We start from the raw sequence: 13,682 nt of genomic DNA, 5'->3' as shown, positions 1-13,682 counted from the left end.
TTCAGAAGAAACAACCTTCTCACTTGTGATTAAGAAACAGCATGCACATAAATGTAATTTTTGTCTATTGAAGCTATTTACAATCTTCTCTGCTTGTGTCTTTTTTTGCCCAGTGACTTATGCACATAGTCGCACTCACAGCCTGTCCATGCGGGTTGTTTTGATACATTGTAAGCACATTAGTGTCTCCATACTGAAGTGAGTCAGCTGATACTAATGTCGGTTTATGTGGCCAGATTAAAAGAAAATGTCGATGGAGTAGTCAGACTTCAACTTATTGTAAGCTGAGTACATGATGGGCATGTCACAAATGAGAGAAACAACATATGACTTTTTGCACGTATCATTCTCACACAGAAATTTGCGATCTCTGTTTAGTCCCTGTATCCTTGATTGGGTTTCTCAAAGCACTGAAAAATTTTATGCCTAGCTGCTGCCATTTGCACTTGAGCCTCAAAGTAACATGCTAGCATTTGAGTGTATATGGGAGTGGGGAGCATCATCAGATCTACTTCAGGGCATCGCTTTTGGTTTAATATGAAAATTTCTGTGCCAGCATTTGCAAGAAGAAAAACTTCGTGCTCTACATCACCTGATAATTGATGCATAATCAAATGTACTCCTTCCTGGAGACATACTTGAGTCAGAATTGTATCTTCTAGTCAAAAGCTGGAAATGGTGGCAGTGACATCATAAATTTTTCATGGTCATGTTCCTTCTCTCCTGCTAGTTTGGACAGATGGGCCACAATAAATTCCTGGGTGGTGGATAGCTGTTCAGCAGCAGCATCATGGGCTTGAGGACATCAGATTGAACCATTTCTGTAAAAATGGAATTCTTAACATTATTTGAAATTCTCTGTTATCACCCTGAAAAAGAAATTGGGTTAGCAACCAGAATGTGTTTCATAGTTCCATACAAAAGTATGTAGGGAGTAGGCTACAAACCTATATAGCCCCCTTCTCAACTGCTCCTTCCCTTTCACATCCACTGATCCTTACAATTGCCATAGGTTTGACAAGCATTTGCCAGTTATGTTGTGCTACCAACCTTGTTTTCCTTGTTGCCAATTCTGTTGTATTTTATTTCCCATCACTAGTTATTTTATCACTCTTTTTATCCATAATCAGGTGTAGCTTTCTACTCATCACCAGTTTTGGCGTTTGCACTTGTCGCTGATTAAACATTGCCATTTATGTTTCTCATCATTGCCAGTTACGTTGCTTTCACCAATTAACGTGGTGTCCAACATAAAGGTGACAGGAAGAGATTCCCCCTACCACAGAATGTAGTTGCCATTAATAAAGTGCCTCTCTGTGGTACCTTATTGTAACTGCTTGGTGCCACACAAAAGACTGGTCATGCCTTGGGGCACCCTCTGTATGTATGGCTGTGTACTGTATCTGCCAGCACAAACAACAGTCTGTCTCCTCATTAGTTCACCGATTGCCCATCTAATCCTCAACATTTCTTATATGGTGCCATGCTTCAGTAGCTTTTATTCTCCTTTCTGTCACTACTGTACACTGTTCATATTTCACTGTAGTACAAGCCTGCATTCCAGACAAGTACTTTCAGAAAAAACATCTTGACACTTCAATTTAAATTCAATTTACACACATTTCTCATGTTCAGAAACGCTTTCCTTGCTATTGCCAGTCTGCATTTTATACCCACTTTGCTTCTTCCACTGTCATTTATTTTGCTACTCAAATAGAGTACTTATCTGGTTTTTTTCTTTTTTTCACATTTCCTAATCTAATTCCCTCCCCATCACACAGTTTAATTTGACTACACTTCAGTACCCTCATTTTACTTTTGTCAATGTTCATTTTATAATCTCTTTTCGAGACACTGTCCACTCTGTTCAGCTGATACTCAGTACTTTGTCATCCTACAGAATTATGCTGTTATTACTGAGCCTTGAAGTTTTTACGTCATTTTCCTGAACTTTAATTCCTTTTCCATTTTCTGTTTAGTTTCTTTACTTCTCGCTCAGCACCATAACACTGGGAGTAGGCTACAAACCTATATAGCCCCCTTCTCAACTGCTCCTTCCCTTTCACATCCACTGATCCTTACAAATGCAGTTTGTTTTCTGTACAAGTTGTAAATAAATTTTTACTCCCTGTATTTTTATCCATAATAATTTCAGAATACTGAATAGTGTGTTCCATCTAATATTTTCAAAACCTCTAAATCTACAAATTGTATAAATATGGATTTGCTTTTCTTCAAACTGTCTTCTTGCATTTCCCCAGAGCATACTGTTATTTTACCAGTAGCTCAGATACAGTCAGTCATTTCATCCTTCTGTAGACAGCAGGTGTTACTTTACATCCAGAACTTATGAGTCCATAATACTCACACCTTTCAGTGTCTGACTGTTTAGATACTGGTGTTATTAGATTTTCGTGAAACCTGAGGAAATTTTGCCTGTGTCCCACATACAAGTTAGAACAGTTTTGTGAGGGTTGGTTTTCCCAAGAATGTCAATAATTCTGATGGAGTGTCACCTACCCCAGGTGTCTTGTTTTGGCTGTCTTTAAGTGCTCTTTCAAATTCTTCTCGAGTAGTGCATCATCATCTCATATCTGTCCCTTGCCTATTCCCTTCCTGTAATATTGCCTTTAAATATATTTCCTGTAAACAGCTCTTGTATATATCCTGTCATCTCCATGACTTCCTTTCTTCACATAGTACTGGACTACCATCTGTGCTCTTGTGCTTCTCTTTTATCCAGAAGTTTAATTGATGTTCCTGTACATGACACACATCTTTCCTTTTGTCATGCATGCTTTTTTCTCTCTGTCGGTATAATTGTCTGATGTATTTATTGCCTTCACATGTTTTTGTATTATCCAAAGAATTCTGCTGAGCCTTGTCTTATGGCCTATTTGATCCATTGCTGTCATCACTATATCATTCCTCAAAGCTACCCATGGAATTTCTGTTGTATTTCTTTTGCCTATTTCAGCCAGTTGTTGCCTAATGTTGCTTTTGAAACTATCAACAACGTTTGGTGATTTCAACTCATCTAGGCCCCATCTACTTATTTTTTTCTTTTTTCTGCAATTTCTTTGGTTTTAATCCGCAGTGCATAACTATATATTATGTTCTGAGTTCATATTTGCTCCTTGAAATGTTTTGCAATTTACAGACTGATTTCAAAATCTCTGCGTTACCATTATATGATACATATGAAACCTTCCAGTGTTTTTTCCACATATTAAACCTTCTTTCATGATTCTTCAACCAGATTTTTACAATGATTAAATTTTGTTTTGCAAAAAATTTTAACAGGTTGCTTCCTCTTTCATTCCTATCTCTCAATCCATGTTCTCCTACCATGCCTCTTCTTTTTCATATTATTAAATTCCAGCCTCCTCATCACTGTTAAATTTTTGTCTCCTCTTTGCATAATTCCTCTTATTTCATGTTACATTGTTTCAACCTCTTCACCTCTTGAACTATTTGTGTGCGTGTGTGTGTGTGTGTGTGTGTGTGTGTGTGTGTGCGCGTGTGTGCGTGTGTGTGTGTGTGTGTGTAAAATTACTGTGGTGAGCCATGGTGTTGTGTGTATATTAGCTATGACACACACACACACACACACACACACACACACACACACACACACACATACATATACACTTACAGTCTCACTGTGTAAGTCTTCTGTGACTTCAGCAACTCATGTTGTGGTGTTGCTGAAAGAGAACCAAAAACTGCTACAATTTTTTCTGTGCTTTAGAAGGGCCTATGGACCACTAATTCATAACAAGCAGTTGAGTTGTTGTTAACCCTCAATTTTTATTTGTAATTTTCATCATGGAATTTCCATTAATTTACTATACTATCTGACTTGTTTGTGTTTGTTTAAGCTGTGTTTGTCCCTGTGACCACTTGTTGTTCCTCATCTTTCATTTAATATTTAACTGTAATAACTTGGTGGTGATGGTACAAAATAAATGGCAGGTATTAGTACAGAAGAAATTGAGGTTGAGCTTGTGTAAATAATGAAGTAGGCATATTGGTACTCCTACTGAATTCCAAACTTTGGAATGTAACAGTGCCATGAAGTAAATCCACATTTGTTAAAATCATTTTATCGGAAGAGTGGTTGAATTTGCTAGCTTTAATCATCTGCCAAGTGAACCGACACTTCACTTGATTACACCTGTAAAAATTAATGTATCTTGTTTTGTGACCATACAGCCAATCTTGCTCTCCCTTCCTGCTTGTTTTCTTTCTTGTGAGCTATACTTCTTGCCTGTTTTATGGAAACAGACTTTTCCTGATAATCCACTTGTGCTATCACCACTGGCACGTTAATTCCAAAACTCTGATAGGCAGATTATTGGCAATCTGCTAACTGCCCAGTTTTAACTCTTAACAAATGTTCTTGATATCTCATTAAGCTATTGATTCACTCACCATATAGTGCACTAAAAAGTTTCAGTAAATAAAGACTTCACACATCGATGCTGTATTCTGAGCAACCTTACTCTGACAGCTGAACGACAGAACACTGAAAATGTCAGTAATGAACACCAATATTTAAAATCCTAGGTAATTATTTCCATTCCTCGTTTTAGTCTGTGCCTGTCATTCTTCTACCTTATAGGTTTTGTCATGACCCATCATTCATTCACTGCAGTGCTTGTTACTATTCCTAAGTTATTGCTGCTAGATTGTGTTGAAAAGACCTTAATAATCAATTTCTTCAATTTCAGTGTTAGTGCAACGTTGCCTAGCGGTCAGTTATCAAATATCCCATGGCGAAGAACAGGTGTGAAGTACACAAATAATGAAGCGTACTTTGATGTGGTGGAGGAAGTGGATGCAATAATTGACAAGGCTGGCTCTACGGTGTTTGCAGAAATACAGGGATATGTAAGTAAATTTTTTATTAATTTTGAATAATTGTAAACCACACAACTCTGTCTCGTGATCACAGTCTGTTTTACAATAAAATGTCTCTTTCATTTCATAAGTAACGTATTGATGTAAGTCTCACAAAATTTTTATTATTTAATCAAATGTTCATTGTAAATTTTGACTCACCTGATCTCGCATAGTCAGCTTTCTCTCACTTGAAATTCCACCTGTTGAAATATTTCTCCTCTATTGGAACAATAAAGCAGCTAAGTATGTCATTCATCTGCTTTAAGAAAAGATGAAATCATTTATTTTACTTGCTTGTGCATGATATAAAGACCAAATTTCTATTTTCAGTTGAATCTCTGAGTGATTTTGCACCAGATGCTGATATAGTGCATTTATGTATATTAAATTTATTACTACAATATTGATACTATTATTAACTTGCAGCAGTATAATTTTCTATAAATTTTATGTGGATGAAATGGGAAAGTGAGGATTGTTCTTCAGCAAAGTATGTTACCGCCATTTAAGAATTTAAATTGCCAATAAGATGTCATTTGTTTGGGGATTGATTAATTAAACAACTTCAGAAGCTGAAGCCATGATTGACACACAGTTTTTTCCTACTGTAGTGACCCAGAGATGGGTCCACATTATCAAGAGGTTGAGCAAAGAATGAGAGTGAGTGGTCCTGTGTATGCCCAGAGACATCAGTGATTCAGCGTTATCTGTAATAGCTTTTGTTGATCAAGCACAGTTTACAAAGGTATAGTGGTCTTCAGTGCTGTATTTGGCTGGTGGTTGCAGGTGCATGTACTACAAAGGAATGCTGATACCTCATCAGTGAGCTATGATGTCACCTCCACAGGTCAGTGCCATGGCAGCATGCTGTACTGATTATAGTAGTGGGATGAGGAAGGTGCAGACCACCCAGATGTACTGCAGTGACCCAGTGCAGCTACCACTTCAACAGTGTCAAAGACAGCCTGTTGTGCACTCAATTTAAGACTGCTTTGGTCCAGGGCACCAGTTGTCATCAAAACCAGGCCCCCAGTCATCCACCAGGATTGACCAATACTGCACCAGATACTCAAGAGTCAACGAAGGGGCAGCATGGATATACCTCACCTGATCAATGTGAAGATGGCAGCTTGCAGATAATCTGTGATGACTGAGCATTGGGCAGGGTTGGCTGCTCATTAGTCCTCTCATTCATCCATGATATGCCATTAGGCAGCAGGGGCAGACCACACCTGTGGTTTGCATCAGGTTGCCTGCTTCTTGGTGTTGAAGTCAGCAAGCAACAGGCTGGTGAATGTCAATCAGCATGTTTCACTGATCAGACTGTCATTCTCTCTGGTTCTGCCAACACAGCAGAATGTGTTCTTGAGCTCCAAAAGCATCTCTATTTCACAGGTTGAGCCTGCAACTATGACATAGTGGCTCTGCTTGTAGGCGTACATTTGTCCCCGTCCATGAGACATGTCATTGCTCCTCGCCTTGCTGTGGTAATTTCAACGATGATTGTGGATTGCTGAGTTTGGTTCTTTCTGTCTATGTGTGACTTTTTTAGTCGTACTTGGTCAGTGAAGTTACATAGTGTTATCTCACTGTGCCCTGTTTAGTAGCACAGTGGTGCTTGCATATCTGTCTGCCCTATTCTGTGGTATGTTGCACTGGTGGTACACCATGTTGACATAGTGATTGATACACCAGCCCCGCACTAACTTAATCTGTTACGAGCTCGCCTGTCAGAACCTTAACAAAATTTTAAGCCTGCTCAGTAAAATTATTCTGCAGTGTAACATTCCTCCCCTATTTCAAAGAAAATCATCCCAAATTTTGCTTCTGCTTACCCTCTATGACATTTTTAGATCTACTTACGTAAATGTACATGGCGCAAGACTTTCGTTCTTGGGAACTGGCTTACATGGATTGTTTCCTAATTCTATATTATCATTATAGAGTTTTGGCTTGCTGAGCTCTCTTTCTTGATTATGTTCCATTATACTTATTTCCTTCTCTCAAAAGTTATACTAATTTACAATTCCATTATTTCATGTCTTGGTTTATGCTAGTTAACCACTTGATAGGTGTCTGATATGTGGCTAATTCTCGATATATGAAGACTCCTGCATCTGATAAAAAAGTAAAATAAGCAAATTACTATCAGTAATGGGGCAAAACTAGTGGTCATAATGTTTATAGTTGCCACATTTCAGCATTGGTTCTCCTGTAGTATTGTTGAATATGTTGGAACATTTGCTCCATGGAAATTTTGCCCTGCTGAGATACTATCAGTGTGTGTAAGGAGTGTATGAGATTAGCATTCAGGGTATTGGTAAGATAAGTTAGATTCTGTGTTGGCAGTACCGCAGGAATTTTCTCTTGCCAATATGGAGTAGAGAGAGTAAATTGGAGTACAGTCATACCCTTGAGTTTAGCTGAGAGGCAGAAGTTTGTCACAGCTATCTCACACATAGAGCCATTCACCAAAATGCCACTGTCACATAACTCAAACTATACTGTGCCCTGAAGGTTTCCCTCCCTATAGCATTTCGTAATTATGACGCTGGTGCAAAGACTAAGTATATCCAATGTGTCTCTATCTTTTGAAAATGAGGCTGTGATGCAAATATTTCTGTCCATCATTCCATTGTGTTTGTTTCCCCAGAAACAGTTGCATGTTGCCTGTCAGTGCATCAGTCTGCATTTTTGTGGCTTAACAAATGATGATATTCTCCTCGAATGCTCCTCGAGGTCACACAGAGACGTAAGAGAGTGAGCTCATCCATGCTCAAACATAATTAAAATATCTCGCATCTTTACTTGAACCATTCTTCCCATAACTGTCCGTCTTACTGAATAAGGGTGAACTGTGTAATATCTATACGGCATGTTCATCTCTACAACTGGTAGTCGAACTAACACGTATAACTGTGCTCTGTCCATTTGCTCTGTTCACATTTGCTATGTGGTAAAACATTGCAAAGTGTTTCTCCGACACTTCTGCTTTATGCCATAGCTCTACAGGGTATTCTTCCTCCATTAGTTGCAACCCTTTTAAGAATTGTGGTGGCACTAACACTGAACTTAATGGTTTGTTTGCCTTATGGTAAACTATTTTCCGCAGTGACCCATCTTCAATTCGTGCATCATTGAGTCTATGTGCCATTGCTCATAAAAAACTGGCTATTGCTCGTTTACTGTATAGTAAGCTCAGTTGCTTTTGTATTTCTCCTAAATTACTGTTCCCTTCATATCCTGGGTGTATTGGGGTAAACCCATGCTTAACTCACATACCGTCTTGGATCTGGTCAGAACATCTTGCTCAAAGTTCGACAATTGTGCTGTATGCCAATCTACTATAGCTTTGGTGGTGTATGCCAGTGTTTGCACTTGCCTAACTGTGGTATTCAGCTCCCAAATACCTTTGTTATCTGCTGTCCCAAATACTGTTTTTAATATTTTCCCTCCTGCATTGAACCACCTTCATTTCCTACAAATTAATATCTGTGGTACAGTGTCAATGATTTGTGTCAGTGATTTGTGTCAGTTGAGCTTGCCCTGTGACGTGCTCAATTCCTTGTATTTACCCTGTACCTCAGTGAGGACTTTGTTATCCTCCACTTCCTTATACAGCCCTACAGATGCTTATTGCAGTCCTTGGACTGATTTCTTACTTCCCACATGTCAGTTTTTAATCTAAATGTCTGTTGGTGACTCATCTCCAATACATTCAATTGTCAAGAAAATAACAGACCTGCTTCCAACGGATGGACGCAAGCTTCATGCATTGCTTGTCCACTGATGCTGTGCAGACACATCATGATTACCACAATCCATTTGGTTGCACTTGGTTATTCGTCACCTAGGAAAGGAACTCCTGTCATCTCCTCCCTCCTTCAAAAACATGTATATACAATAAAACTACTAAAAAATAAGTGCCTATAATAGTACTATAACGACCCATAGTACAACTCCATATACATTTGACAAGAATAGAACAACTTGTAGACATGGCACAGCTAAACTTTACTACTATTTATCATGTGACCTTAATGCATAGGGTATGCTATGTGCATCCTGCTTGTGTACTGGTACATACTTCCAAACTTTGCTTATTGTTTTCACACGCACTGACTCCATCATTGGGACCTGTGAAAATGGATCTACCATTCCTCAAAAAGGTTTAACTCTATACACATTGTTTTCACACGCACTGACTCCATCATTGGGACCTGTGAAAATGGATCTACCATTCCTCAAAAAGGTTTAACTCTATACACATGGAGAGACATTTGTCAGAAACTGTACTTTAATGCTAACCAGAGAAGTCATCTCGATGACCTAATAAGGATTCTGATACTTTGTCAAAAACCTTTTCACCTTTCTCTTAGGTGTGTAAGGGGTTGATGACCAATACCATTTTGACCCATTTCATATTATTGTAGTTTCACATGCTGTTTGGACTTTCCTGTCACTCCAAAGCTTTAGTACTGGCTCACCTTACTTTCTGCCATACCTCCCGTATTCTTTTAGCAAATTTCTTAACTGATTCAAAGTCTGGTCCTAACTTACAAGGGAACCTCCCCATGGCACCCCCCTCAGATTTAGTTATAAGTTGGCACAGTGGATAGGCCTTGATAAACTGAACACAGATCAATTGAGAAAACAGGAAGAAGATGTGTGGAACTGTGAAAAAAATAAGCAAAATATACAAACTTAGTAGTCCATGGTCACATAAGCAACATATTGGAGAGAGTGAGTGTAGGAGCGCCTTGGTCCCGTGGTAGCGTGAGCAGCTGCTGAACGAGAGGTCCTTGGTTCAAGTCTTCCCTTCACTGAAAATTTTACATTCTTTATTTTTGCATAGTTATTATCTGTCCGTTCGTTCATTGACATCTCTGTTCACTGTAATAAGTTTAGTGTCTGTGTTTTGCAACCGCATCGCAAAACTGTGCTATTAGTAGATGAAAGGATGTGTCTCTCCAATGGGAACAGAAAACATTTCATCGCAATGTCATAGGTCAACCGATTCCTCCACAGGAAAACACATCTGATATATTCTATACGACACTGGTGACGGCATGTGCGTCACATGACAGGAATATGTTGTCGACCCACCTAACTTGTACACTTGGCGAAAGGGTAAAAAGATTTTCTACCTTGCCCGGTTTAGGTTTTCTTGTGGATGTGATAATCACTCCCAAAAAAGTGATGAAAACATAAGAGTTTGTCACATAAACTGAAAATAAAAAATTAAACTTTTCACTCGATGGAAGATTTGAACCAAGGACCTTTCGTTCCGCAGCTGCTCACGTTACCAGGAGACCACGGCGCTCCTGCATGTGCATCGTCCTTAATGTTGCCTATGTTCCCTTGAACTACTCAGTTTGTATATTTTGCTTATTTTTTCACAGTTCCACACAACTTCTTCCTGTTTTCTCAATTGATCTGTGTTCAGTTTTTCAAGGCCTATCCACTGTGCCAACTTATAACTAAATCTGAGGGGGGTGCGATGGGGAGGTTCCCTTGTTAGGAATCATGGTATCAAAGAGGGATGCCATTTTTCTACTGTACACCACGTTGGAAGGCAACAGACCTGAACCAGTACGCATTTCAGTATTATAAGTGCAAACTACATACTGCAGATACCATATTTACCTGGGTATAAGACACCCCTGACTATAAGAAGACCACCCCCCCCTTTTTTTTTTCAACAGTCTTCTTGAGAAATTTTTTTTCCTTATTCTGACTAATCAAAATTACAAACCATTTTATCAAGATACAGTATCTGCCAAAAAAGTTAACATTTACCTATTCTAAATTTATGCCATATATTGTCTACACTTTGATAATACAAGGAGAAATAAAATAATTGAAAAGAAATGGTTTACATTAATTTGACCATTTCTTTTCCATCTCCTTTTCCATAGTGAAGTTACACTGCATTTTGTTCAATTGTCTTGACGCATATGCTACTGGATGTTCTTGCTCAAAACACAACCAACCACTCCATTGCTGGCATCACAGGAGAAGATAAAGACCTTCTCAAAATCAGGAAAGCCAAGTGCTGCAACAAAAATTAATGCTGCTTGAAGTTACCGTATTTACTCGAATCTAAACCGCACTTTTTTTTTCGGTTTTTGTAATCCAAAAAACCGCCTGCAGCTTAGAATCGAGTGCAAAGCAAGCGGAAGTTGTGAAAAATGTTGGTGGGTGCCGCCACAACTAATTTCTGCCGTCGAATATATGTAGCGCTACACAGGCATGCTTTGTAGGCACAAAGATAAATACTGGCACCAAATCCTCTGCGTCAGTAAATAACTTTTTTTTAAAAAAGGTGGAAGACGAGCTTTTTTTCTCCGCCCCGAGTTTCGACCACTGCATTTTCATACATTATCCAGCGAAGTAAATACAAATTCCGTATTGTTCGTCTTCGAATGTAGCAGCATTTCAGTGTACTACGAAAATCTGGCTGGCAAGACTGTTTGAGATATTTGTCAATATGGCCAACTCTACTTGTCAATATGGCCAACTCTACGTTCTGAATTTTTTCCTACCTGTGAGAAGAGATGGTTCCTAATAGGAACTTTTATGAATTGTGAATCACATGCAGTATTCTCTTCACCATAAGAATAATACGAATATAAACATTTTGCCATGTATTGTTTTGTGTTTGCTGCTATCTCATTTAAATCTTGTCTGCCTAATAAACTACGAAACTAGAGTGAGACAACAGCAAACGCGGAAGAATATACATATCATGTCATGTTTATATTCGTATTATTCTTATGCCTAATACAGTCAGAAATGAAGCACACAATTGACTAGATTTTTAAATCTAAGATGACTCTAATTTCTGTGCAGAATGTAATGTACTAAAGAGGCGCCTGCAAAGATTTTCAAATGGAGAAAAATTTTCGCCAAACTCTCGTTAAGAACATCTTCTATCATACGCAGTCTATTATTTGGTTCTTGTTGATCATTATCAAAGAAAGCAGCAGTGTAAGTAACAACAGATAGCAGTCTCTTGTTGCCATTGTTTCGCTAATCAGACGATTCCTCTCTCTCTCTCTCTCTCTCTCTCTCTCTCTCTCTCTCTCTCTCTCTCTCTCTCTTTTTTTTTTTTTTTTTAAAGTGGCGGTAGTGCGCACAAAAGCAAGCCATGCCGCGAGCGGCGACAGGCCGTAAACACGCACTATCAGAATGCGACAAACAATGCATGACACAGTACAGCATTTTCAGCTTAGAGTGACGTGAACACCTATAACAAAGAAAACAGCGCTTATCAGATCAAAGAAAAATAAGTAATCAATTCAAACCAGACGAAGCACGTGAAAAAGGAAGGGTACCTGTATTTCACCTGACACATAGCAATGGCTACCTGGTGAAGCTTAACTGCTGAGCTTACGACTCGAACCAAACTACTGTAGCTGTATCATCATTCATTCGACCTAAATTGTGTCTCGTATTACAATGGACCAACTTTGTTTCGATTTCGAGATGCGGCCTAAAACTTTTCTCTCCTCGTGAATGTCGAGTCTCAAATTTCAGATGTGGCTTAGATTCGGGAAAATTTTTTTTCCTTGATTTCGAGTCTCATTTTTCAGGTGCGGCTTAGATTCGAGTAAATACGGTATGCTGACCAGTGGAATTTCTCGCCTGTGCTCTACAGTTGATTCAGGGCTTTCATGATATGTGCTGAATCCTTAACAAATATGTGATAATTGCATAAACCCATTAATTTTGTTGTTTGTGGTGCTGTGAAGTCTGAATTGCCTCTGTTAGATGAGGATCAGTTTGAATACCTTTCCTGCTAACCACATGCCCAAGGTAAGTTACATGTGTTTGTGCAAAATGGCACTTGTCTAGGCTAAGCATTACATGGGTAGATCACGGCCTGCTGAATACATCCTCCAAGCATGTCGCATGCTCTGGCATATCCTTCGAAAATACGATGGTTTTGTCCAGATACACCATGCAAGTGGTCTGCTTTAACCCACTTGCAACTCCATCCGATAACCTCTGGAATGTGGGCAGTGTGTTTTTGAACCCAAATGACATCTGTTTATACTGATAATGTCCGCATGGGACTGTGAAAACAGTCTTTGGTCTATCCTCCAGGACTACTTCCAGCTGGTGGTACCCACCTCTCAGATCTGCTGTTGTAAAGTACTGGAACTGTAAGAAGTTGTCCAATGTTTCTGTAATTCTGGGGATCAGATGTGCATATGCCATGGTCTTCGTATTTAGGTAGCTGTAATTGCAACAGAATCTATACTTTCTGGTACCATCTGTTGACTTTTTTTTGGTGTGATGACAATATTTGTTCCTTACGAACTATCACTTTGTTGTATAATACTTTCCATTAACTATTGAGCTATAAACTCTTTTGTTATGGGCTGAAGATGCCTCGCTATGCTGTAAAGCTTCTTACAAACTGGCACATTGTTTCCTATAGGTATACAGTGGTGGGTAATCAAGGACTCTCTCCTGCAAGTGACCCACATTTTATCTTAATGCTGCAGCATTGATAGTTAGGTTGTGAATCTGTCATAACCTGACCTAAAAAGATCTTTCTCATCTAATGTCTCTAATGTGACAATAAATAGGCCCTTCGACACACTAACCACTTACGTGCTAAAGTTATCCAGGCTTACAGGAACCACAAATTCGCCTGTATGTGTGGTGTTTGTTCTTTCAGACATGTATGGAGGAACAGACATTGAAGGTATCATTATTTGCTGTCAAGTACCACTCACGTTCACCTTGATGACAAATAATTATACCTC

The 13,682-nt window shown here is 38.9% G+C and overlaps 1 protein-coding gene across 3 annotated transcripts in view; it reads left to right on the top strand.

Moving 5' to 3' along the window:
- LOC126471187 (AP-3 complex subunit mu-1) overlaps nucleotides 1-13,682 on the top strand; it is a 173,047-nt gene that overhangs the window by 84,329 nt on the left and 75,036 nt on the right. For all 3 annotated transcript variants that reach the window (XM_050099296.1, XM_050099294.1, XM_050099295.1), the window contains exon 5: nucleotides 4,734-4,893. In XM_050099296.1, coding sequence (XP_049955253.1) covers nucleotides 4,734-4,893 — 160 coding nt within the window. The remainder of the gene's footprint in view (nucleotides 1-4,733; nucleotides 4,894-13,682) is intronic.

This window comes from Schistocerca serialis, chromosome 3, assembly GCF_023864345.2.
Source record: "Schistocerca serialis cubense isolate TAMUIC-IGC-003099 chromosome 3, iqSchSeri2.2, whole genome shotgun sequence".
Taxonomy (NCBI): Eukaryota; Metazoa; Arthropoda; class Insecta; order Orthoptera; family Acrididae; genus Schistocerca; species Schistocerca serialis.
This window is presented reverse-complemented; position numbering and strand designations above follow the sequence as displayed.